General features: G+C 47.4%; 1 protein-coding gene across 4 annotated transcripts in view; it reads right to left on the reverse strand.

Annotated features, from left to right (window-relative positions):
• Positions 1-25188, reverse strand: part of LOC140387540 (protein unc-13 homolog C-like) — a 972441-nt gene that overhangs the window by 912794 nt on the left and 34459 nt on the right. For 3 of the 4 annotated variants that reach the window (XM_072470780.1, XM_072470778.1, XM_072470777.1), the window contains exon 2: positions 1118-1147. The exons of the other annotated variant lie outside the window; for it this stretch is intronic. In XM_072470780.1, the coding sequence (XP_072326881.1) occupies positions 1118-1147 (30 nt within the window). The remainder of the gene's footprint in view (positions 1-1117; positions 1148-25188) is intronic. 4 annotated transcript variants of the gene reach the window in all.

The following is a 25188-nucleotide window of genomic DNA, read 5'->3' on the forward strand; positions in this document are numbered from 1 at the left end:
TGAATAGCCGGTGTAACGGAGAATCCCACCGGCGGGATGAAACAGAAGTGTGGTGTGGCGGGACGGAGAATCCAGCCCAAGGTGTTTGCCTTCCCATTACCTTAGTTTATAAGTGTTTGGCAGATAGTTGCAGGTAATAGATCACAGTGAATTGCAACACCTGTCATGCATTTTTTTAAAAAAATGTTTATACACACAAAATTCTGCCCTCGTTAATTTTTGGCTTCCATGTCTCAGACCATCCAATGTGCCGGAGACCTTGGGCAGAGGTTTTACTGACCTGACCCGGAAGGAGTAAGAATGTCAAGGGGGCACTCGCAATTCAGAAATCTCCACAGTATGTGGAAAAATAAACGTCACAACATGTCACCGACATTGCAGACTGATTCCCTGCTGGAGGCCAGCCTGACTGGTCTGAGCCTACAATCGGGCAGGATGTCTTTGGCAGCAAGCAAGCCCTTGCATGGGATGGGGGTGCGGGGGTGTATGGTGGTGATGAGCGATTTTGGGAGCTACTGATCTCAGGGTGGGAAGTCGGGGACCTCATGGCGAGGAAACCCAGTGCCTGGGTGTTAGTGGGGGAATCAGGTCGTTGTGGTGGAGTGGAGGCAGGGGTGGTGAAGAGGCTTGTAGATTTCATGGGAAAGGTTCTTGTGAGAAGGAGGGAGGGGGCTCAATCGCAAAGGCTCCTCATGCACGGTCGCGGATCCATGAGGTAATTGAGAATGCACTTATCTCCAGAATCCACCAAGTCCCCACCTTGGGACACTTAGCCGACAGCAACTTTCATAAGCTACATGACAATGTCATATTTAAAGCTGCAACCTGCCTCCTGGGAGTGGATTGGTCACCGATTAACTTTTGTGTTCAGTTCAAGCTGGAAATACTGGGGTGGAGGCAGGCTGGGGTCAGGAAACAGAGATGAAACTTTAAGCCATGGAGAAAATCCAGAGTCAGACCCACATTTTCTTTAAAAAGAGTCAAAATCCATCCCATTATTTTCACTTGTGCAGATACCTTGGTGAAAATATAATTAACCCAAGGGAGCAGGAAACGCACTGTATTTAAATCAAATGCAATACATTGTCAGAAAAAATGAGAAGAGTAAATGCCTTACCTGAAGGTCCGTGTAGTTTCCCTCTTTTAACTAGACAAATGTAAAAATAGTTTTTTTTAAATGTGTTAGTACAGTTTAAATACACATCAAATAAGCACGTAGATTTGTCATTGTCCATTTATTCCAAATCACTATATAATAAAGTTGCACACTCCATTAGGTAACTGGAATTCAGATTTGAATTGTAGATCCATGGAGTAAAAGAACATTCAAAATCAGCTGATGAATAAATAGAAAGGCTCTAATAGTTCAGCAGGGATCAAAACGGTTCAGAGTCAGAATGAAAGAGAGGGAGCTTGGCACGGTGCTAAACATTACATGATTTTATTTATATGGATACCAGATGCAACTGACCTCCCTTAACTTGGGATGGCAGGTATAATTTGTTTTATCCAGCTGACCTTCAGTGGTTGGTATAAAAATAGTTGACGAGATATCTCCAGTGTTTCAAATGTGAATTCTGAATAATGGCTAATTAAAATAGGTCAATTCACACTCGCAATTAAGAATCTAAATGAATTTCAAGTTTCAAAGAAATTCTCGTCAAGGTGGGAATGAATCATGAGAATAGAGACAGGAAAGGCAATGTTCCACCTGCATTTTGTTGATTGACAATTTACCTCCAGTCATGAAAATGTACAAACCGTATTTGGCCAAAAGGAAAAATCTACCTAGTAACTATTTTACTGTCCAGTTGGATGGGTTACAATTGAAAAATCCAAGAAAATGTACAAAGGCAAATGTGAAGGAGATGTGTTTTTTTCCATTTTACTTAAAATAAACCTACTTAAACTTACAAAAGGAAAGAGTTGCAATTGGAGATGCATTGTTATGCAGGCCAATCAGCAACATCCTAAAATCACCTGTGAAATCACAGGAGATAGATTTGATAGGTCACCTATTAATTGACACCCCAAAGTTCCAAGTGTAGTAGATAGCCCCTTTAAGGGGAAGAGGGTTGCCTCGTAAGAGTCATGTGACCCAATCACCCAATGGGGGACGAGCACAGGGATCGCGTTGCCAGGCGCAGACTTTTGCAGCCATTTGTGATCCGTGTGCTGAGGATGAAGACATTGATTATCGTGCTCTGTATATGGAATTAATTTCTAATAAACCCGTCGTTATTAGTTAGGGTGGTGACAATTATTGCATCTATTACAAACAGGATTCTTCTTCCTGATTTGATTGTTAGTGGTGTCATGATATGCAGACATGCACTTAATGAGATACAGACAAGCAGCTAATGAGATACAGACAGGCACAGGGAACAGGACATAACCAATCAGCAGGCAGAACACTTGGGGGTGGTTTCCCATTATAAAAGGCACGAGGCACTCACACTCCGCCTCTTTCTACGAGGGACATCTACTCCGCCTCTTTCTACGAGGGACATCTACAGAGTGAGTCCAGTGTACATATCACGCAACGCATACAGCACGTGGCTAAGAGCTAGTCTGGTTCAGTCAGATAGAGAGATCACACTTAGGTTAGCAGAGAGTCGAACTCACAGAGGACTGTGCTAACTGTGTGACAGGTTCAATAAATCAAATTGAACTAACTTCAAGGTCTGGAGTCTACTTGAGTTATAGCTGCATCCAGTTGCAGCCCGTGTTATCTCAGTGTGCTTAACACGACAAGTGGTGCTTGTCAGAGTCCAATTTGCGATATTCCCTACGCACAAATAGTTTATCAATTCACACATATGGACCCTTGTGTAAAAAATAAGCTTGGAAATGTGCCTCAGGTGAGATACATGGGTGGGGGTGGGTAGCAGGGCTACCTGAGAAATAAACCATAATATTTGTTTAAAACTCCTTTAAAGCACAGCTCAATAATTACCAATATTAATTTCCCAAGCTTAAAAATGGCAGTGGAAAGGGTTCCTGGGATTAGAAAATTGTCCCATTTGGGGAGATTAAATAATCTAGATGGGGGGGGGGGGGGGGGGGAGGGGGTTGTTGCAGGTCAGTCAGCTCAGCTCTAGGACATCACTGCATAAGTCCCTTTTATTATTGTCCTAGGCTCAGCCATCTTCAACTGTTTTATCACAGACTTTCTTTCCATCAAAAGGTCAGAAGTGAGGATGTTCGCTGATGATTGCACAATGATCAGCACCATTTGCAACTCCTCAGACACTGAAGCAGTCCATGTCCATATGCAGCAAGACCTGAACAACATCCAGACTTGGGCTGACAAGTGTCAAGTAACATCACACTACACAAGTGCCAGACAATGGCTACCTCCAACAAGAGAGATGCACCTTGGCATTCAATGTGGAACTCTTTGCCACAGAAGGCTGTATAGGCCAAATCACTGAGCGTCTTTAAGACAGAGATAGATAGGTTCTTGATTAATAAGGAGATCAAGGGTCATGGGGAGAAGGCAGGAGAATGGGGATGTGAAAAGTATCAGCCTTGATTGAATGGCGGAGAAGACTCGATGGGCCTAGTAGCCTAATTCTGCTCCTATGTCTTATGGTCTTGTTACCATCGCTGAATCCCCCATTATCTACTTCCTGTGGGTTACCATTGACCAGAAACCTAACTGGACTGGCCATATAAATAAATACTGTGGCTACAAGAGAAGGTCTGAGGCTAGGAGCCCTGCGGCGAGTAACTCACTGCCTATCCACAGAGCCTATCCACAATCTACAAAGCATCCTTGCCTGGATGAGTGCAGCTGCAACAACACTCAAGAAGCTCAACACTATCCAGGCCAATCCAGCTTGCTTGACAGGCACTCTAGTCACAAACATTCACTCCCTTCACCACAGTGACAGCAGTGTTCCTGCACTGCAGGAACTCACCAAGGTTCATAAGACAGCTCCTTCCAAACACACAACCACTACTATCTAGATGGACATCAGACACTTGGGAACACCACCACCTGGAGGTTCCCCTCCAAGCCACTCACTATCCTCACTTGGAAATATAGAGCCGTTCCCTTGACTGTCACTGGGTCAAAGTCCTGGAACTCCCTCCCTAACAGCATAGTGGATGTAACTACAGAACATCGACTGCAGAGGTTGATGAAGGCAGCTCACCACAACCTTCTCAAGGGCAATTAGAGACGTGCCCAAGCCAGCGACACCCACATCTCTTGAATAAATATGTTTTTAAAGGGGTTGGCTATTCACATTTGAGATAAAAAGAAATTTCCACTGCCCTCTGGGTAGAGAATTTCAGCCTTGAGTATGTTCTAGATAATATTTTAGGCACTAAGGATGGATATGGGGATAGTGCATGAAGAATTGAGGCAGTAGATCAGCCATCATCTTGTTGAATGGCGGTTCAGACTCGAAGGAGCCTCCTCCTGTTCCCATATCTTATGTTAGATTTATATGTGGATAGCTCAGTATCTGATATTGCAATATCATCCCCTTTAAAAATGGGTGAGAGCAGAATTGCAGAAAGAAATTGCCATTCTGTCCCATGTATTATTTGCTTATTAATTGTACATGCAGGTTGTAGGTTTTAGCAGGCGATTCACTTGTGCCATTGAATCAATTCATGGACCCCTGGTCACATGTCATTTCTGTGTCCATGTTTCACATCTTTATGGGATGCATGAGATGTCAGCCCCTCTTCCTTAATTTGGTCCTCAGTTTCTGTCTGCACTCCAGCCTCACATTCCTGATCTGGTGCAGAGGGGAGCGGGCAGACCAAAGGACCTTTCAGTGGAACTGCTCCTGGGGTTAGTCCAGGGAGTGGTCAGTCGAGGTGGTCTTTCTGTCTGACTGCTTCCCCGAGTCTCTTTCACAGTAATGCCTGAGATGGGGTGTCCCCAACAGAGTATTGCATTGTTTAGGTACCAAACAATACTGAAGATGTTAAAATAAGCTTCAATATGTCTGGTGTTTTTAAATACTTATTGAAAAAGGACACCCTTCAAAGCAAATGGAAAGTTTTCCTGCTGCCTTATCAGAGATGCTTGCTTCAACTGCCATCACTAAAAAAAACACAATTTAACTGGTCGTTCAACTTTGTTATTTGTGGCAACTGTTTAATGCAAAATGGCTGCCCCATTTGACCGCATCACATTGCTTCTGACAGATGTCGTAAAGGCACCATACAAAACCACACTTGTATAAATGGCATTGGCCGGTTAATTATAAAACATCTTTTGGATGACTTAGTGGCTGCTCAGAAGCGCTGCACTCAGAATACGGCTTTTGAATCATGAGCTATTCATCAAATCAAACACTAACTGAATTCCACGGCAGCATATTTCAAACCAGCTGTATCCGTTAGGCCTTAGCCATCTTGTGCCAAAGTATGACTAATTAATTTCTGTGAACTCAACGTTATCTGAGAATCTGATCTGTTCAGAATTGCGCATAAATATCCTGCTTTTGTGGATTGCCTTCTTTGCGAGTAATTGCAGGCTAGTTACAGTCACTCAATGTGGTAGTATGTATTGGGGGTCATGTGGGACTGGAAGCCCTAATATCATTGGCTGACAGATCCCGGGTCCTGGTTGGCCGTTGACTTCAAGCTCCGCCCTGAAGGCGAAGTATAAGAAGCCGGTGTCTTCCCCCGCATGCCAGTTTACTATCGGGCTGCTGGGGAACAGACACGCTTAATAAAGCCTCATCGACTTCACTATATTCGTCTCATGGAGTCTTTGTGCGCTACAATTTATTAAGCGTGCCTAAAAAGGACTATGGAGCTCAGGATCATTCCAGAATGCCTGAGGATCAGCCCCCACGCAGTGAATGCGGCAGCAGCCTTCAAACACTGGCAGACTTGCTTCGAGGCCTACCTCAGACCGACCACCGGCCGGGTCTCAGACGAACAAAAACTGCAGGTCCTGCACTCGAGGGTGAGCACGGAGATTTTCTCCCTCATTGAAGACACCGACGATTTCCAGACGGCGTTCGCAGCACTGAGAAGTCTCTATGTCCGCCCTGTTAACCAAATCTACGCTCGCTACCAGCTCGCGACGAGACGGCAAGCTCCCGGAGAATCGATGGACGAGTTCTACGCCGCGCTGCTGATTTTGGGACGAGCCTGCAGCTGCCCGTCGGTGAATGCAAACGAACACACGGACATGTTAATGCGCGACGCTTTTGTGGCAGGTATGCAATCCTCCCAAATCCGCCAAAGAATTCTAGAAAAAGAGTCGCTAGGACTCTCAGAGGCACGGGCCCAAGCAGCCTCCCTAGACGTCGCCGCGCGTAATACCCGCGCCTACGGCCCCGACCGCGCGGCAGGCCATTGGGCCCCGTACGTACCCGTCGCGGCAAACCCCCTACCCCCCCCCCCCCCCGGACACCCCACAGGCTTGCGCAGTCCAAACGCCGAGTCGCACCGGGGGCGCCCGCTGTTATTTCTGCGGCCAGGCGAAGCACCCCCGACAACGCTGTCCGGCCCGCGCAGCCATCTGCAAAAGCTGCGGGAAAAAGGGCCATTATGCGGTGGTGTGCCGATCCCGCGAGGTCGCCGCCGTCCCGGGGCCACAGGGAGCCCTACAAGCAGTCTATGCCTCCCAACCCCCCCAGCACGCCATGTGCGACCCGCAGGCGCAGCCGCTCTGGGTCCCGACCACCGCGGCCCCGGGAGAACTGGGAGCCCTGCACGCCGCCTACGCTCCCCAACCCCCCTCCCCGCAGCCCATGTACGACCCGCCGCCGGCGCTCCCGCTTTGGGTCCCGGCCAACACTCTCCACGAAGAGGAAGAAATCTTTCGCGTCCCGAACGCCACCCTCACCCCCATCCCGCGCCCCATGCCTGACCCGCCGGCGCCACCTACCTGGACCCCGACCACCGCTGTCCCCGGTGAGGGAGCTCCTCGCGCTCCTTGCGCTCACAGCCCCACGCCTGAACCGCTGGCGCCGCCGACTTGGGCCCCGACCACCGCTGTCCCCGGCGAGGGAGCTCCGCACGGTCTTAGCGCCCGCGGCCCTGGCGCTCGCAGTGAAGGAATTCCGCGCGGTCCTAGCACCCGCGGCCCTGGCGCTCGCAGTGAAGGAACTCCGCGCGGTCCTAGCGCTCCCCAGACCCCCCAGCACACCATGTGCGACCCGCAGACACCGCCATTTTGGGTCCCGACCACCACGAGGGGAGGAGGGGCGCCGCCATCTTGGACCGCCCCCGACCTGTACGACGCATGGGGGCGGCCATTTTGTCCACCCCCGACGCCATCTTGTGACCCCTCAGCCACGTGCGATGTATGGGGGTGGCCATTTTGTCCATACCCGCGCCATCTTGGACGGCAACAACGGACCCCACCCCACTACTACAACCACGGCTCGCTTCGGTTACGCTCGATCAGGCTCGGCCCCGGACTCTCCAGACGACGACGACAACGGTCCTAATTAACGGCCACGAGACGCCATGCCTAGTCGACTCCGGGAGCACGGAAAGTTTTATACATCCCGACACGGTAAGACGCTGTTCCTTAACTACCTACCCCAGCGCACAAAAGATTTGCCTAGCTGCAGGATCCCACTCCGTACAGATCCAGGGATTCTGCATAGTTACCCTAACGGTACAGGGGAGGGAATTCAAAAACTACAAACTTAACGTCCTTCCCCAACTCTGTGCCCCCACCTTGCTGGGCTTAGATTTCCAATGTAACCTACAGAGCCTTACGTTTAAATTCGGCGGCCCCATACCCCCACTCACTATCTGCGGCCTCGCCACCCTCAAGGTGCAACCCCCGTCCTTGTTTGCGAACCTCACCCCGGATTGCAAACCCGTCGCCACTAGGAGCAGACGGTACAGCGCCCAGGACCGGAACTTCATTCGGTCCGAAGTCCAGCGGCTACTAAAGGAGGGCATAATCCAGGCCAGCAATAGTCCCTGGAGAGCACAGGTGGTAGTAGTGAAGACAGGGGAGAAACAAAGGATGGTCATTGACTATAGCCAGACCATCAACAGGTACACACAACTAGACGCGTACCCTCTCCCCCGCATATCCGACATGGTCAATCGGATTGCCCAGTATAAAGTCTTCTCCACCGTGGACCTCAAGTCCGCCTACCATCAGCTCCCCATCCGCCCAAGTGACCGCAAGTGCACAGCCTTCGAGGCAGACGGGCGATTATACCATTTCCTACGGGTCCCTTTTGGCGTCACAAATGGGGTCTCGGTCTTCCAACGGGAGATGGACCGGATGGTTGATCAACATGGGTTACGGGCCACGTTCCCGTATCTCGACAATGTAACCATCTGCGGCCATGATCAGCAGGACTACGACGCCAACCTCCAAAAATTCCTCCAGACCGCCAAAGCCTTGAACCTCACGTACAACGAGGACAAGTGCGTTTTTAGTACCGACCGGCTAGCCATTCTGGGCTACATAGTACGCAATGGGATAATAGGCCCCGACCCCGAACGTATGCGCGCACTCATGGAATTTCCCCTCCCGCACTGCCCAAAAGCCCTGAAACGGTGCCTGGGGTTCTTTTCGTACTACGCCCAGTGGGTCCCCCAGTACGCAGACAAGGCCCGTCCCCTAATACAGACCACGACCTTCCCTCTGTCGACAGAGGCTTGCCAGGCCTTCAGCCGCATCAAAGCGGACATCGCAAAGGCCACGATGCGCGCCATCGACGAGTCCCTCCCCTTCCAAGTCGAGAGCGACGCCTCCGACGTAGCTCTAGCGGCCACCCTTAACCAAGCGGGCAGACCCGTGGCCTTTTGCTCCCGAACCCTCCACGCCTCAGAAATCCGCCACTCCTCAGTGGAAAAGGAAGCCCAAGCCATAGTGGAAGCTGTGCGACATTGGAGGCATTACCTGGCCGGCAGGAGATTCACTCTCCTCACTGACCAACGGTCTGTAGCTTTCATGTTCGATAATGCACAGCGGGGCAAAATTAAAAATGACAAGATCTTAAGGTGGAGGATCAAGCTCTCCACCTTCAACTATGAGATCTTGTACCATCCCGGAAAGCTGAACGAGCCGTCCGATGCCCTATCCCGCAGCACATGTGCCAACGCACAAATTGACCGCCTCCAAACCCTCCACGAGGACCTCTGCCACCCGGGGGTCACTCGGTTTTACCACTTCATCAAGTCCCGCAATCTCCCATACTCCTTAGAAGAGGTCCGTACAGTCACAAGGGGCTGCCACATCTGCGCGGAATGCAAGCCGCATTTTTTCAGGCCAGATGGAGCGCACCTGATTAAGGCTTCCCGCCCCTTTGAACGCCTCAGTCTCGATTTCAAAGGGCCCCTCCCCTCCACCGACCGCAACGCATATTTTCTTAATGTAGTGGACGAATACTCCCGCTTCCCTTTTGCCATTCCCTGCTCCGACATGACCGCGGCCACAGTCATTAAAGCCCTGAACAGCATCTTCACACTGTTCGGTTACCCCGCATACGTCCACAGCGACAGGGGGTCCTCTTTCATGAGTGACGAGCTGCGCCAGTTCCTGCTCAGCAAGGGCATAGCCTCAAGCAGGACGACCAGCTACAACCCCTGGGGGAACGGGCAAGTAGAAAGGGAGAACGGCACGGTCTGGAAGGCCGTCCTACTGGCCCTACGGTCCAGGGATCTCCCAGTTTCACGGTGGCAGGAGGTCCTCCCGGACGCTCTCCATTCCATCCGGTCGTTATTATGTACAAGCACTAATCAAACGCCGCACGAGCGTCTCCTTGTCTTCCCTAGGAGGTCCTCCTCTGGAACGTCGCTGCCGACCTGGCTGGCGGCCCCAGGACCCATCCTGCTCCGAAAGCATGTGCGGGCACATAAGGCGGACCCGTTGGTCGAAAGGGTTCACCTCCTCCACGCAAACCCCCAGTACGCCTACGTGGAGTACCCCGACGGCCGACAGGACACGGTCTCCCTGCGGGATCTGGCGCCCGCCGGCACCACGCACACCCCCCCGACACCATCAACCCAACCGCCCCCCTTCCTGCCACCGCCGCGCCCCGCGACCGCCCCCTTCCCAGGAGGATCAGTCCCCCTCCCCTTTGCACCGACAGCTGAAACCGTGCGGCTCCCGGAGGCGACAACACTGGTACAAGCACCACCACCACCGCCGGGGCCGAGGCGATCGACACGGACGACCAGACCGCCCGACCGACTCGTGGCGTCGATGTAAAACAAAGATGGGCTGTTCAATGAACATTTTGTTTTTCCTATACCCTCTGTAAATAGTTGTAACAGGACGAAACTGTCCAATACTGTACTACCATGTAACTGTTCTATCCTCCCAGGACCAGCCCTGTAAACCCTTACCACCATACGAAGCATCACCCCGCCGGGTTCATTTTTGACAAGGGGTGAATGTGGTAGTATGTATTGGGGGTCATGTGGGACTGGAAGCCCTAATGTCATTGGCTGACAGATCCAGGGTCCTGGTTGGCCGTTGACCTCAAGCTCCGCCCTGAAGGCGAAGTATAAGAAGCCGTGTCTTCCCCCGCATGCCAGTTTACTATCGGGCTGCTGGGGAACAGACACACTTAATAAAGCCTCATCAACTTCACTATATTCGTCTCATGGAGTCTTTGTGCGCTACACTCAATTTTCACAATTGCTGCGGTGTGTTATTTGAAGATTCATGGAGGAACTGTTACGACTCCCTGGGCTAGGGCGTGGTTAATTCCAGCCCCACTTAACCCAGAATCGCAACTCAATTGAAATTAACAAATCATTTTTAGAAAATTCCCAAAGTCTCTGCCAAATAACTACAGTCACCAGGTTTGTAAATGTAAACACAATTAATTTTTAGTAATAACAATAACTATATTTAAATATGAAGCAAATACAACTGTTTAACTATTATCTAATTCTTAACCCCAACCCCCCCAATTAGCTCACCACACCCTCTACACACACACACACATACACACACACGCAAGTCATGTCTCACGAATTTTATTGAGTTTTTTGAAAGGATAACCGAGAAGGTAGATGAGGGCAGTGCGGTCGACAAGGTACCACATGGTAGGTTGTTGCAAAAGGTTAAATCTTACGGAATCCTGGGCATGGTAGCCAATTGGATTAAAAAGTGGTTGTGGAGGGTTGTTTTTCAAACTGGAGGCCTGTGACCAGCGGTGTGCCTCAGGGATCGATGCAGGGTCCACTGTTATTTGTTATTATATATATATATATCTAAATAAATAAATGATTTGGATGAGAATGTAGGAGGCATGGTTAGTAGGTCTGCAGTTGACACCAAGATTAGTGGCAAAGTAGATAGTGAAGAAGGTTATATAAGATTGCAACAGGATCAGTGGGCCGATGAATGGCAGATGGAGTTTAATTTGGATAAATGTGAGTTGATGCATTTTGGTAGGTCAAATCAGGGCAGGACCTAACTCAGTTAATGATAGGGAGTCGGGGAGAGTTACAGAACAAAGAGATCTAGGAATACAGGTTCATAGCTCCTTGAAGGTGGAGTCGCAGGTGGACAGGGTGGTAAAGAAGGCATTCAGCATGCTAGGTTTTATTGGTCAGAATATTGAAATTGTACAAGACATTGGTAAGACCACACATGGAATACTGTGTTCAGTTCTGGTCACCCTACTATAGGAAGGATATTGCTAAACTAGAAAAAGTGCAGAAGAGATTTACGAGGATGCTACCAGGACTTGATGGTCTGAATTATAAGCAGAGGCTGGATAGGCTGGGACTTTTTTCCCTGGAGCGTAGGAGGCTTAGGGGTAACCTTATAGAGGTCTATAAAATAATGAGGAGCATAGATAAGGGACTGGATTCTCCGCACCCCGACGCCGAAATCGCGACTGGAGCCAGGGCGGAGAATCCATTTCCCCACATGGAATCGTGACCGCCGCCGGTTCCTCAATTCTCCAGGCCTCAAAACGCAGCGTTCTCGGTGAGTTCGCCGCGCCGCATATCTCCTACCTGCAGCCAGTGCTGGAGGCCCGCCCCGCCATTCTCCACACCCGACCGGCCAAAGTCCCGAAGGCATGGTCATGCCGGGCGGGATATTAGCGTGGCGGCTGCGGACTCAGTCCGCAGTCTGACTATTCAATGCTATTAAACGATCCACCTTTGTTTTGTAATCTCTTAAATATGTAGCGCTCAAACGTTTCATTGGTTTGAATTTTTCAGTGGCTATCAAATTTTTCACAAATTACATCAAACTTTGTTTTGTCTTGACCCGCAGTGTACTGAAATGAATTGTAGATCTCAATTGCATGTGGACCAGCCATGGTTAATGGCAGAGCACTTTTATGAGCATCTGTTGTATTAGTTAAGTCAGAAGCTTCTAGATAAATCTGAAATTGCTGTTTGAATAAACGCCAGTTTACATTTAAGTTACCGGTGATCCTTAGATGTCGATGAGCTTGAGTTTTGTCCATCGAGGATTCTTCGAAGTTCTGCAATCGGAAGATGATGCTTTGCCAGTCGAATAGCTGCTAAGTTTTTACTTTTTTTCTTATATTACCAGATTATACTAGCTTGTTTCTGTAGCCAAACTCCTTGTACCATGTTATATTACTCTTTTGGTAATAAATCTCGTTACTCTTTGCTTTTTATCCAGAATGGTCTGATGGTGTGATTCTGAAGAAACCACGATTGATTAATATTGAGTTTGCACATTCCACAGAACTATAACTAGTTATCAAGTAATTTATATTAAAGTATTAACTAATTCAAACTTCACGTGCTAAACTATGCTGTGATCTATCTCACACTCTACTGCCTAGTCACTCCTGGTTGGAAGAGAGAGACCAAGATCTTCTTGGTGTTCTTATTTACAGTGGGATCCAGTGTGCCCTCTGGTGGTTGTGTTGCACTGAGATGTAATAATTAACCCTTTAGTTATCTACAAAGATACATATCATTACACCCATATCTGCAGAAAAAGCTGCTAATTTCACGCTGGTTCACTGCTAGCCCCCTGCAGGACTAGGAATATGTGGCTCTCTCACGCCAGTTTTTCTGGCGTGAAAGTCCGCAATTTCTACGACGGTGTGGCGTCATAGTCCCAAAAACAGAGAATCTAGCGCAAGGTAGATAGTCAACATCATTTCCCAAAGGTAGAGGAGTCTAGAACTGGAGGGCATAGGTTTAAGGTGAGAGGAGAGAGATACAAAAGAGACCAGAGGGGAAATTTCTTCACAGAGGGTGGTGAGCATCTGGAATGTGCTGCCAGAGGCAGTGGTAGAGGCGGGTACAATTTTGTCCTTTAAAAAGCAGTTAGGCAGTTACATGGGCAGGGTGGGTATAGAGGGATATGGATCACATGCAGGCAAGTGGGACTAGCTTAGTGATAGAAACTGGGTGGCATGGACAAGCTGGGCCGAAGGGCGTGTTTTCATGCTGTAAACATCTGTGACTCGATCAAACCAAATCCCTCCAACCTCTCGGGTGCCAGAAAGTCGGAGTTTTTCCATAGCAGAGTGTACCATTTTGCAACTTTGAGTTCCTCACTTCCTCTGCTCGAGTTAAAGGTATATATCCATTAAATATCCTATGGATCAAAATGATAATGACAAATAAAAAGAAATGGGAAATAAGGGAGTCAACAGGAAGGGCTTTTCCAGAACACAGGCGCAAGAGTAAGTTTTTCAGATGGCAGAGCTGCAGGTCAACAGCAGTCAGGAATAGGAACCCCTGTTCTGCCATTCACTTAGATCCTGGCTGATTGCGAGCTTAACTTCTTCTACCTCATCTAACCCTTTATTTACTTTCCTAACCAAACATATCACTTTGATATTGACATTTTTTATTGATAGAATCTCAGTAGCTTTTAGGGGAAAGAGAGTTCTTTCTGCCATCCCTTTGCATAAAAATGTGCTTTCTGATCACACTGCTGAATGACCTAGTTCTAATTTTAAGGTTGTGTCCCCTGGTCCTGGACTCTCCCACCAAAAGAATTGTTTCTCTCTGCCTTATCCCATCATTTTTGAATCACCTTAAGTACCTCAATTACATCATCCCTCTCTGGACAGAGGAGTTTGAGAACAAGGCCGCATCATTGTCCAGGAGCTTTAGTATGAACTGGCAATTAAACCTGGACCGTGCCTTTTGTAGAAAGTCCTTGGCAACTAAACCCTGTTGCTTCCTAAATGAATACGGTCACAATTTAGAGAGCTATGGAGATAGGGCTGGGGAATGGGACTAGCCAGATTGCTCTTTTGGGAGCTGTTGCAGACACGATGGGCCGAATGGCCTCCTTCTGTGCTGTAAATAACAAACAAACAAACAAAATCAGTAGATTGGGTCTGTTTTCTTAGACCAAAAATGAGTCCGAACTGAGTAGACAGAAGGAAAACTTGGTTTATTATAATACACTGGTATTTACACTATATGTCAGATCCCAGACAGGTCAGTCTTGTCGGTTCCATATCTGGCCGACGTTATTCAGAACTTAACCATGAATGTTCTAAGTCTCCCCGTCCCCTTAGCAGGGGGAGCTCGTATTCAGTGTGACTCATGGTGAGTCTGATTATTCCAATCCCGTAAGTCTCATGCGGGTTTTAACAGTCTGGATAAACTCCACCGTCTAAAGTAGAAAAAATGGAAAGACGGTGGTGTAGTGATAACATCACTGAACTAGTAATCCAGAGGCCCAGGTGAATCTGGAATTGAAAAATCAGTCTTGGCAATGGTGACCAAGAAACCATCACTGATTGTGGTAAATACCCATCAGGTTCATTAACGTCCGTTTGGAAAGGAAATCTGCTGTCCCTGCCTGGCCTGGCCTAAATGTGACTCCAGACCCATAGCAATATAGTGGGCTCTTAACTGCTCTCTGAAGTGGCTGAGCAAGCCATTTAGTTCAAAGGCAATCAGGGATAGGCAACAAAGCTGCCTCACGGCGCCGTGGACCCCGGTTCAATCCTGATCCCGGGTCACTGTCTGTGTGGAGTTTGTATATTTTCCCCGTGTCTGTGTGGGTTTCACCCCCACAACTCAAAGGTGTGCAGGGAAGGTGGATTTGCCATGCTAAATTGCCCCTTAAATTAAAAAAAGAAAATAATTGGGTACTCTAAATTTATATATTTTAAAAAGGGATAGGCAACAAATACTGGCCTCGCCAGCAACACCCACATCCCATGAAAGATGGAAGAAAAATTCCACAGACAAGTCCATCGATATACATCTTCCTCCCTCCGCACCCCTGTTTCCCACCAAACACCACAGCTTCTCCCCTACACCATTCTTTCCCACCAACGAATCACATGTGCTGTGGGTAAAGGGGGACCAGTAGATTTACTGTACTTGAATTTCAAGAAGGCATTTACTCAATTGCCACATCAAAGGCTATTGCAGAAAATAAAAGCTCTTGGTGTAGGTGGTAACATATTGGCATGGATAGAAGAGCACGGTAGCACAGTGGTTAGCACAGCGCCATGGTCCCAGGGTCGATTCCCGGCTTGGGTCACTGTCTGTGCAGACGTTCTCCCCGTTTCTGCGTAGGTTTCCTCCGGGTGCTCCAGTTTCCTCCCACAAGCTCCGAAAGAGGTGCTTGTTAGGTGAATTGGACATTCTGAATTTATGCTTCAGTTGTGCAGGACACTGGTGAGACCACACCTGGAGTACTGTGTACAGTATAATGGGCAACCTAGGCTAGTGGGTGGGCCGCGTGAGTGAAATTGGGCATTTGAATAACCATGACCCCGTAAATAAATACATTTAAGATACGCCAAAATTTCATAACCTGTTGCAGAACATGCTTAAATAAACATTTATATATTAATAGAACTGTCATCTTCAAATGTATATTTACGTGTAATATTTACGTTTAGATTATTAATATGATTTCTGGTTGGATCTGTCCTCCTCAAGTTTTCTTAGAATAATAGTCAGTGATGTGCAGAAATGAATCTAATGGCTCATTTAAATACCCAGACGGCGAATTCACCTGGTCCGGATGCACCTGGGAGACTTTGCCAGTGCGCTGTTTAGTACTGGTCTACAAAAACGTGGACCAGGTGTAATGGCACTGTTGGGGGGTGGGGTCTCCCAGGTCATTGGGTGCAGTATCCTGGGTGATTGCGGGCAAGACAGGATGGCACCCTGACACACCCCCTTACACCCAAGCACTTTTGCACTGCCAGCCTGGCACCCTGGCAGTGTTACCCTTGCAGTGCCAGGATGACACTGCCAGCATTCCAGAGGCACTGAGAGAATGCCAGCTGGCAGTGCCAGGGTTCCCAGATGCCAGGTTGGCACTGACAGGGGTCGGATCCAGGAAGGGCCTTGCCAGGCAGTGGGGGGGTGAAGGAGGGCTCCCGGTACCTCTCCAAGGCTCGGGATGGGAGTGAGGGGAGTCAAAAGAGTGGGTGTGGGCCTAAAAGGGGGAGAGGGGGAAGATCGCGGCAGATGGACAAATTGGCGCCTTTCCTGCCTGAGAGATCAGCTTGCCAGCAGGAAGTCACTCTAAGGGCAACCTCGGCAGATTGAAACTCCACGAGGTAAAAAAGAAAAAGGCAAAGTGCAGTTGGACAGCGGGATCTTTCTCAGCACTGCAGCCGCTGGACTTTACTTCCGCTGAATCGCGCCCAAAAGCTAACCAAAGTCGCTGCATCATTCTCATGTTACTGACCTTATTGCAAATTAAGTACAATGGTCTCCCTTTCTGTTTAGCAATAAAATAATCCAGTTTCCAACTCTCTTTTACCATTCTGCCCTCATCACTGATTTTTCTCTTTTTGGCTACATCTTCTTCCTCTGCATTTTTTGATTTTGCATTTGAGTCCCCTTCTTCACCATAGTACTTCAATTCTTCTTCTTCACCATGGCTCTTCAATTCTCCTTCTTCATCATAGTACTTCAATTCTTCTACTTCAACATGGCACTTCAATTCTCCTTCTTCAACATGGCACTTCAATTCTACTTCATCATAAGACCATAAGACAAAGGAGCGGAAGTAAGGCCATTCGGCCCATCGCGTCCACTCCGCCATTCAATCATGGCTGATTTCAACTCCATTTACTCGCTCTCTCTCCATAGCCCTTAATTCCTCGAGAAATCAAGAATTTATCAACTTCTGTCTTAAAGACACTCAACGTCCCGGCCTCCACCGCCCTCTGTGGCAATGAATTCCACAGACCCACCACTCTCTGGCTGAAGAAATTTCTCCTCATCTCTGTTCTAAAGTGACTCCCTTTTATTCTAAGGCTGTGCCCCCAGGTCCTAGTCTCCCCTGCTAATGGAAACAACCTCCCTACGTCCACCCTATCGAAGCCATTCATTATCTTGTAAGTTTCTATGAGATCTCCCCTCAATCTCCTAAACCCCAATTAATATAATCCCAGGATCCTCAGACATTCAGACGTTCATCGTATGTTAAGCCTACCATTCCTGGGATCATCAGTGTGAATCTCCGCTGGACCCGCTCCAGGGCCAGTATGTCCTTCCTGAGATGTGGGGCCCAAAATTGCTCACAGTATTCTAAATGGGGCCTAACTAATGCTTTATAAAGCTTCAGAAGTACATCCCTGCTTTTATATTCCAAGCCTCTTGAGATAAATGACAACATTGCATTTGCTTTCTTAATTACGGACTCAACCTGCAAGTTTACCTTTAGAGAATCCTGGACTAGGACTCCCAAGTCCCTTTGCACTTCAGCATTATGAATTTTGTCACCGTTTAGAAAATAGTCCATGCCTCTATTCTTTTTTCCAAAGTGCAAGACCTCGCACTTGCCCACGTTGAATTTCATCAGCCATTTCTTGGACCATTCTCCTAAACTGTCTAAATCTTTCTGCAGCCTCCCCACCTCCTCCATGCTACTTGCCCCTCCACCTATCTTTGTATCATTGGCAAACTTAGCCAAAATGCCCCCAGTCCCGTCATCTAGATCGTTCATATATAAAGAGAACAGCTGATGCCCCAACACTGAACCCTGCGGGACACCACTCGTCACCAGTTGCCATTCTGAAAAAGAACCTTTTATCCCAACTCTCTGCCTTCTGCCTGACAGCCAATCGTCAATCCATGTTAGTACCTTGCCTCGAATACCATGGGCCCTTATTTTACTCAGCAGTCTCCTGTGAGGCACCTTATCAAAGGCCTTTTGGAAGTCAAGATAGATAACATCCATTGGCTCTCCTTGGTCTAACCTATTTGTTATCTCTTCAAAGAACTCTAACAGGTTTGTCAGGCACGACCTCCCCTTACTAAATCCATGCTGACTTGTCCTAATCCGACCCTGCACTTCCAAGAATTTAGAAATCTCATCCTTAACAATGGATTCTAGAATCTTGCCAACAACCGAGGTTAGGCTAATTGGCCTATAATTTTCCATCTTTTTCCTTGTTCCCTTCTTGAACAGGGGGGTTACAACAGCGATTTTCCAATCCTCTGGGACTTTCCCTGACTCCAGTGACTTTTGAAAGAACATAACTAACGCCTCCACTATTTCTTCAGCTATCTCCTTTAGAACTCTGGGATGTAGCCCATCTGGGCCCGGAGATTTATCAATTTTTAGACCTCTTAGTTTCTCTAGCACTTTCTCCTTTGTGATGGCTACCATATTCAACTCTGCCCTCTGACTCTCCTGAATTGTTGGGATATTACTCATGTCTTCTACTGTGAAGACTGACACAAAGTACTTATTTAGTTCCTCAGCTATTTCCTGGTCTCCCATCACTAGATTACCAGCGTCATTTTGATGCGGCCCAATGTCTACTTTTGCCTCCTGTTTGTTTTTAATGTATTTAAATAAACTTTTACTATCATTCCTAATGTTACTGGCTAGCCTACCTTCATATTTGATCCTCTCTTTCCTTATTTCTCTTTGTTATCCTCTGTTTGTTTTTGTAGTCTTCCCAATCTTCTGACTTCCCATTACTCTTTGCCACATTATAGGCTTTCTCTTTTGCTTTGATGCATTCCCTAACTTCCTTTGTCAGCCATGGCTGCCTAATCCCCCCTCTGATAACCTTTCTTTTCTTTGGGATGAACCTCTGTACTGTGTCCTCAATTACTCCCAGAATCTCCTGCCATTGCTGTTCTACTGTCTTTCCCACTAGGCTCTGCTCCCAGTCGATTTTCGTCAGTTCCGCCCTCATGCCCCTGTAGTTACCTTTATTTAACTGTAACACCTTTACATCTGATTTTACCTTCTTTCTTTCAAATTGGAGATTGAATTCTACCATATTATGATCACTGCCTCCTAAGTGTTCCCTTACTTTAAGATCTTTAATCAAGTCTGGCTCATTACATAACACTAAGTCCAGAATGGCCTGTTCCCTCGTGGGCTCCATCACAAGCTGTTCCAAAAAACCCTCCTGTAAACATTCAATGAATTCCCTTTCCTTGGGTCCACTGGCAGCATTATTTACCCAGTCTACCTGCATATTGAAGTCCCCCATGATCACTGTGACCTTGCCTGTCTGACATGCACTTTCTATTTCGTGGTGCATTTTGTGCCCCTGGTCCTGACCACTGTTAGGAGGCCTGTACATAACTCCCATTATGGTTTTTTTGCCTTTGTGATTCCTCAACTCTACCCACACAGACTCCACATCATCTGACCCTATGTCGTTTAGTGCTATTGATTTAATTTCATTCCTAATTCACAAGGCAACCCCGCCCCCTCTGCCCACCTCTCTGTCTTTTCGATAGGTTGTGAATCCCTGGATGTTTAAATGCCAGTCCTGAACCCTCTGCAACCACGTCTCTGTGATGCCTACCACATCATACCTGCCAGTCACAATCTGGGCCACAAGCTCAACTACCTTGTTCCGTACACTGCGCGCATTTAAATATAGCACCTTTAATTCTCTATGGACCGTCTCTTTTTGTTTTCTTCGTGTGGTAGACCTTGGTTTATTGAGCCTTTCCACACACTGTGTCATACCATGTTACTTCAATTCCCCTTCTTCACCATGGTACTTCAATTCTTATTCTTCACCATGCTACTTCAATTCTACTTCCTCACCGTAGTACTTCAATTCTCCTTCTTCACCAAAATACTTCAATTCGTCTTCTTCAATATGGCACTTCAATTCTCCTTCTTCAACATGGTACTTCAATTCTCCTTCCTCACCATGGTACTTATATCATAGAATTTACAGTGCAGAATGAGGCCATGAGGCCCATCGAGTCTGCACCGGCTCTTGGAAAGAGCACCATACCCAAGGTCAACACCTCCACCCTATCCCCATAACCCAGTAACCCCACCCAACACTAAGGGCAATTTTGGACACTAAGGGCAATTTATCATGGCCAATCCACCTAACCTGCACATCTTTGGACTGTGGGAGGAAACCGGAGCACCCGGAGGAAACCCACGCACACAAGGGGAGGATGTGCAGACTCCGCTCAGACAGTGACCCAAGCCGGAATCGAACCTGGGACCCTGGAGCTGTGAAGCAATTGTGCTATCCACAATGCTACCGTGCTGCCCAATTCTACTTCCTCACCATGGTACTTCAATTCTCCTTCTTCACCATTGCACTTCAATTCTACTTCCTCACCATGGTACTTCAATTCTTCGTCCTCACCATGGCACTTCCCAGAAAATGATCCACTAGGCAGGGGCAAAGCAGATAACAGCCAAAAAAATCAAATGGTAAGAAGCCCAACTTCCCACATGTGCTCTGACACTGAACTGGGTGCTTTGCTTAACCAGAATGCACCGGACAAATTGTTTGAACGGCGGGAACTGCAGCATCACGATCCCGGTATCAACTGTAAGGGGGCAATCCTTATGAGAACTTCAGCAGCGCTGTTCCAATATCACCTCGTAGCACGCAGCGTGTCTGTGGTCACTTTCTAGTCGTCCGTTGATGTCAACCCGAGGCAGCAATCCCGGACCCGGAAGATAGCAGCGCGATTACCCCGTGGACAATACTCAACGGGCTTCCCTCAGAGATCTGATGGGTGACATATGGCCCGCAGTCCACAAGTTGCCCACCACTGATGTGCAGCATTGGTCTCCTTATCTAAGGAAGGATGTAACTGTGTTGGAACCAGTTCAGAGAAGGTTTACGAGACTAATACTAGGAATGGGCTTGTTGTCTTATGAGGAAAGGTTGGACAGGCTAGGTTTGTATCTACTGGTATTTAGAAGAGTAAGGAGGTGACTTGATTGAAACCTTTAAGATCCTGTGGGATATTAACAGGGTGGATGTGGAGAGAACGGGAGAATGTAGAATTAGGGGTCACTGTTTAAAAATAAAGGTGCCAATCATTTAAGGCAGAGATAAGCAGAACCTATTTCTCTCAGAAAGTAGTGAGTCTTTGAACATTCTTCCTCAAAAAGTGATGGAAGCAGAGTCGTTGAATACTTTTAAGGCAGAGATAGACAGCTTTGTGATAAAGAGGGTGAAAGGTAATCAGGAGGTTAAAATCAGATCATCCATGATCTTATTGAATGGCCAAGCGAGCTCAAGTGGCCAAGTGGCCTATTCCTGCTCCCAATTCATATGTTTGTACTTGACCAATTTTATGTTCCTGGGTCACTGCCCGTGTGGAGTTTGCACATTCTCCCCGAGCCTGCATGCTAAATTGCCCCATAATTGGAAAAGAATTATTGGGTACTCTAAATTTAATTTATTTTTAAATTATGTTGCAGATATGATTTTAAAATTCAAATGTGTTGTACCCTGAAGTAACACTGCAATGTAATTCATACCCAAACATTCCCTGATAAGGAGTTGAATATCCCAAAATAAAATCATGTGAATGATTCTATTCACTTAAATCTGAATGTAATGGTCTGACAAGGTGGCATTTACTGCACTGTGAATATTATGGGGCTTCCATGTGAATTCCAGTCCGATACATTAAATAATGGGTAATCATTAGTCATGTGGCATTCTCCCTTACTCGAGATACACATGAAGGCATAGAGATTGGTTCATTAAACACTCAACCTGCCTGAAGGAACTGTATTTCTGTTGTGTGCACAAGTAAAGTATGGAGAGAAAGCCAAATGAGTTATGTGTTACTCTCATGCAACGCAATTTAAAACAATTTTTTTTTTTAAAGTTCACTTCCATGTCAAAAAGCATAACACTGGAAATCTAATTGGCATCCTGTTATTCACGTTACTGAAATAGGATCCGTTCCAATATCACACCTTCCATCCAAACATCCTCAACCCAAACAGATTGGACAATACATTCATTGGTTGTTCTGTCTCCCCCTCAAGTAGCTGCATATATATTTAGACAAGGCACCCTTAATTTTTCCAAGTTTCAGACTTCAATCACATGAGGCTGATCAGTTTTGGAGAAAACATTGAGCAAGTGCTGAAATTGTTTCTTGCAGAACAAAGTTCTTCCTTCAGGCCAATCTCTTTTCTTCCCTCCACTTGAGACATCCATTTATTCTAATCCCGATTAATTTCTGTCAAGCACAATCAGTCTCAAAACATTGGAAGGGCTTCCTCTCATTCTATGATCATTATCTTAAGTATTCAATGTACTGGTACAAATGTACCATAGTTTACCCAATTAAAATCAAACACATCACATATCCTGTTGCCGCTGGTTCATTTTCTTTTTTGCTTGCTCCATTGTTTCCCTGTGTTCTTTACAAAGGCTTTTTCAATCACTGTAATTGGAATATTTATTCATGGCATCCATCCTTAATTAAGTTAAGATGCACTTAGCTGCTCAGAGTGCACTCCGTTTACTCATGGTCCATCAACACTTTCCCTCCATAAATTTTAGGTGAACAAATGAGTGAATTAGCATTGGTTTCATTTAACAGAAAGCAGACATGAAAATAAAGTTTGTTCTGCTATGTTACTTCATTCCAATTAGTATTTAGTTTTAAGTAGATTTATTTAGAAACTTTTGAATATTTAGAATGTAAGGCAGGCATTTTATGGCCCCAAAGCAGGTGGGCATCGTCACAGGTGAGACAGGAAATTTGGAGCGCCATTAGCTTTTAGCAGCTCTCCAAATTTTCCCGTCCTGCCCGTGACAATGTCCGTTAGTGCCAGGCTGGAAAATCCCACACTATAATTTTGGAGAAAGATAGGGGGAGGAATTCTCCGTTGGCTGACGCCAAAATTGCGAAACGCGATTGGGCGCAGAATAGATTCTGACGCTAAATTCACAGCGGGCGTCGATTTAATGCCAAACTGCAATTCTCTGTCACCTCGACAACGGCGTCAATGCGGTGCAAAATGGTGGGACTGCAAAGCATTCTTCTGGGGGAGGGTGAACAGTCAGAGGTTGTGGTCCACACTGGTACTAATAACTTAGGTAGGAAGGGGGATGGGGTCTGCAATCAGAATTGAGAGAGCTAGGTAGAAAATTAGAAAGCAGGACCTCAAATGTAGTAATCGCTGGATTACTCCCAGTGCCACATGCAAGTGAGTAGAGAAATAGGGTGAGAAGGCAGATGAATGCGTGGCTGGAACGACGGTGCGTGGCTGGAACAGGGAGGCTTAAGATTCCTGTGACACCGGGACAGACTCTGTGGGATGTGGTGATCTTTGTGAGGTTGATTTCAGAATGGAAGCCATAGTGATCACAAAGACACTTGAAGCTCTTTTCATTAACTAAACTAATTTTATTTACACTACTTGATTTGGAGGTCGACACTTATTCCTATGGTAAACAAATAGATTATTAAACTACACTCACTAACACTATCTCTATATTCTAACTATATTCTATCTTCTGTAGCTCTGCAATGCACTTCACTCCAGTCTCTTCTACCTCTACTCCACTCTCTCCAGCTCACTCTCCCAGAAGCCCTCGAGTCAGTGCCTATTATAGTACTGTCCCTTAGCTCCATCCAGTGGCTAGTTTTAACATAGCATTAACTCTTCACATTCTGCACATTTGTATAATGTCACAGGGGAGATGACGTGTACAAACCAGTTGGGTTGCACCAACACAAAGCTGGGACTGAGTTCCTTGGGGAACATTTTGCTGGTGCTGTCAGGGTTCTAAGGACCAAGAGAAAATATTAGAGAGGAATACTGGAAGAGTCAGATAATAGTAGTATAGAGAATAGTAAGTTAATAGGTGAAGTCGGAACAAGGGTGAAAGTAATTACGTCTAACTCAGGGGTACTGTGCATGTATGTGAATGCGCAAAGTATAGTAAATAAGATTAGGGAGTTACAGGTGCAGAATGTGATGTGGAAATACGATCCTGCGGCAATAACAGAGACATGGGCCGGAATTCGACAAACCCACGCCGGGTTGGAAAATCGCCAGGGGGGCGCGGTATTCCGCCATGCCGCTCCGACACCAGGCTGCCGAGGCGATTCTCCGTGCTCAACAGGCCGAGTGCCCACTGAGTCCCGCCAGCGTGGTTTACAAATGGTCCCACCCAGCGGGACCTCAGCGTTCTGGCTGTGGGGGCCATTTTGGTGGGGGGGGGCGGGGGGATCTGACTCCATGGGGGGGGGGGGGGCGGCTCTACGGTGGTCAGGCCCGCAACTGGGGGCTACCGATCGGCGGGCGAACTCATTCCGGGGGGGGGGGGGGGGCTATGTTCTTCTGCGACGAGCCCCTGTAGGGCTCCGCCATGTTGCGCGGGGGCCGGCGCGGAGATCGCAACCAAGCGCATGCGCCAGCGTGGAGATGCCCGTCGCGTGCATGCGCGGATCTGCATCGGCCATGCAGGGCCGGCTTTCGGCGCCGGAGCAGCGCACAGCACTCCAGCACCGTTCTAGCCCCCGAAGAACAGGAGAATTACAATGTGCAAGGGTACAGGGAAAAAGGCTGGGGAATGGCACTAAGTCATGACACTCATTTGGAGAACCGATGCAGACGCAATGGGCCAAATGGTCTCCTTTGCGCTGTAACAATTCTGTGATGACCATTGCCCAAAGTACACACCATCAACATCCTGGGGAATTACCATTGACCAAAATGGGCCAGCGATATAAATAGAATGGCTACAAAAACATGTCAGAGTGGCATCACAGTGGCGTAGTGGGTTAGCCCTGTTGCCTCACGGCGCCGAGGTCCCAGGTTCGATCCCGGCTCTGGGTCACTGTCCGTGTAGAGTTTGCACATTCTCCCCGTGTTTGCATGGGTTTCACCCCCACAACCCAAAGATGTGCAAGGTAGGTGGATTGGCCACGCTAAATTGCCCCTTAATTGGAAAAAATGAATTGGGCATTCTAAAATTTTTTTAAAAACAGATCAGAGGCCGGGTATTCATTATGAAGCAACTCACCTACTGATACCTTTAAGCCTCCCACCACCCCATCTCCCTG

The sequence above is a fragment of the Scyliorhinus torazame genome, chromosome 12 (genome assembly GCF_047496885.1).
Source record: "Scyliorhinus torazame isolate Kashiwa2021f chromosome 12, sScyTor2.1, whole genome shotgun sequence".
In the NCBI taxonomy this organism is placed as follows: Eukaryota; Metazoa; Chordata; class Chondrichthyes; order Carcharhiniformes; family Scyliorhinidae; genus Scyliorhinus; species Scyliorhinus torazame.